Source organism: Pygoscelis adeliae, unplaced genomic scaffold (genome assembly GCF_000699105.1).
Source record: "Pygoscelis adeliae isolate BGI_AS28 unplaced genomic scaffold, ASM69910v1 Scaffold449, whole genome shotgun sequence".
NCBI lineage: Eukaryota > Metazoa > Chordata > Aves > Sphenisciformes > Spheniscidae > Pygoscelis > Pygoscelis adeliae.
Genome location: NW_008825574.1, coordinates 12,400 through 12,762, shown reverse-complemented (window position 1 = coordinate 12,762; position 363 = coordinate 12,400). Strand labels below are relative to the sequence as shown.

Below are 363 nucleotides of genomic sequence, written 5' to 3'. Positions count from 1 at the left end.
GGGTGCCCGGAGATGGGCTGCCCCAGGGATGCTGCCTGCACACAGCTGCTGCAGGGTGCCGACAGCTCCAGCGGGGTGGGGGACAGCCTTGCAGGCAGCCCCAGGTGGGACATGGACAAAGGGGTCTAGTCCCTGGCCACCCACCTCCAGCAGTGTGTCCCCCTCAGAGCGGCACACTTTGTAGATGGCGTAGATGGGGATGCAGATGACAGAGGAGAGCGCCATGAGGAAGCCAATGCTGATGGCCCAGGTGGGGTAGACGTAGTCATTGTAGGAGATGGGCCGGTACTGGATCACTGTGAAGACCAGGATGAACTGGGGAGGGACAGGCAGGATCAGCCAGTGGGGAGCAGCCAGCCTGCT

The 363-nt window shown here is 63.1% G+C and overlaps 1 protein-coding gene across 1 annotated transcript in view; it reads right to left on the bottom strand.

Annotated features, from left to right (window-relative positions):
- SLC6A9 (solute carrier family 6 (neurotransmitter transporter, glycine), member 9) overlaps nucleotides 1-363 on the bottom strand; it is a gene marked incomplete at its 5' end in the record, with an annotated part of 7,293 nt that overhangs the window by 4,599 nt on the left and 2,331 nt on the right. Inside the window, one exon of the mRNA XM_009332539.1 lies at nucleotides 145-315. Within this exon, the coding sequence (XP_009330814.1) occupies nucleotides 145-315 (171 nt within the window). The remainder of the gene's footprint in view (nucleotides 1-144; nucleotides 316-363) is intronic.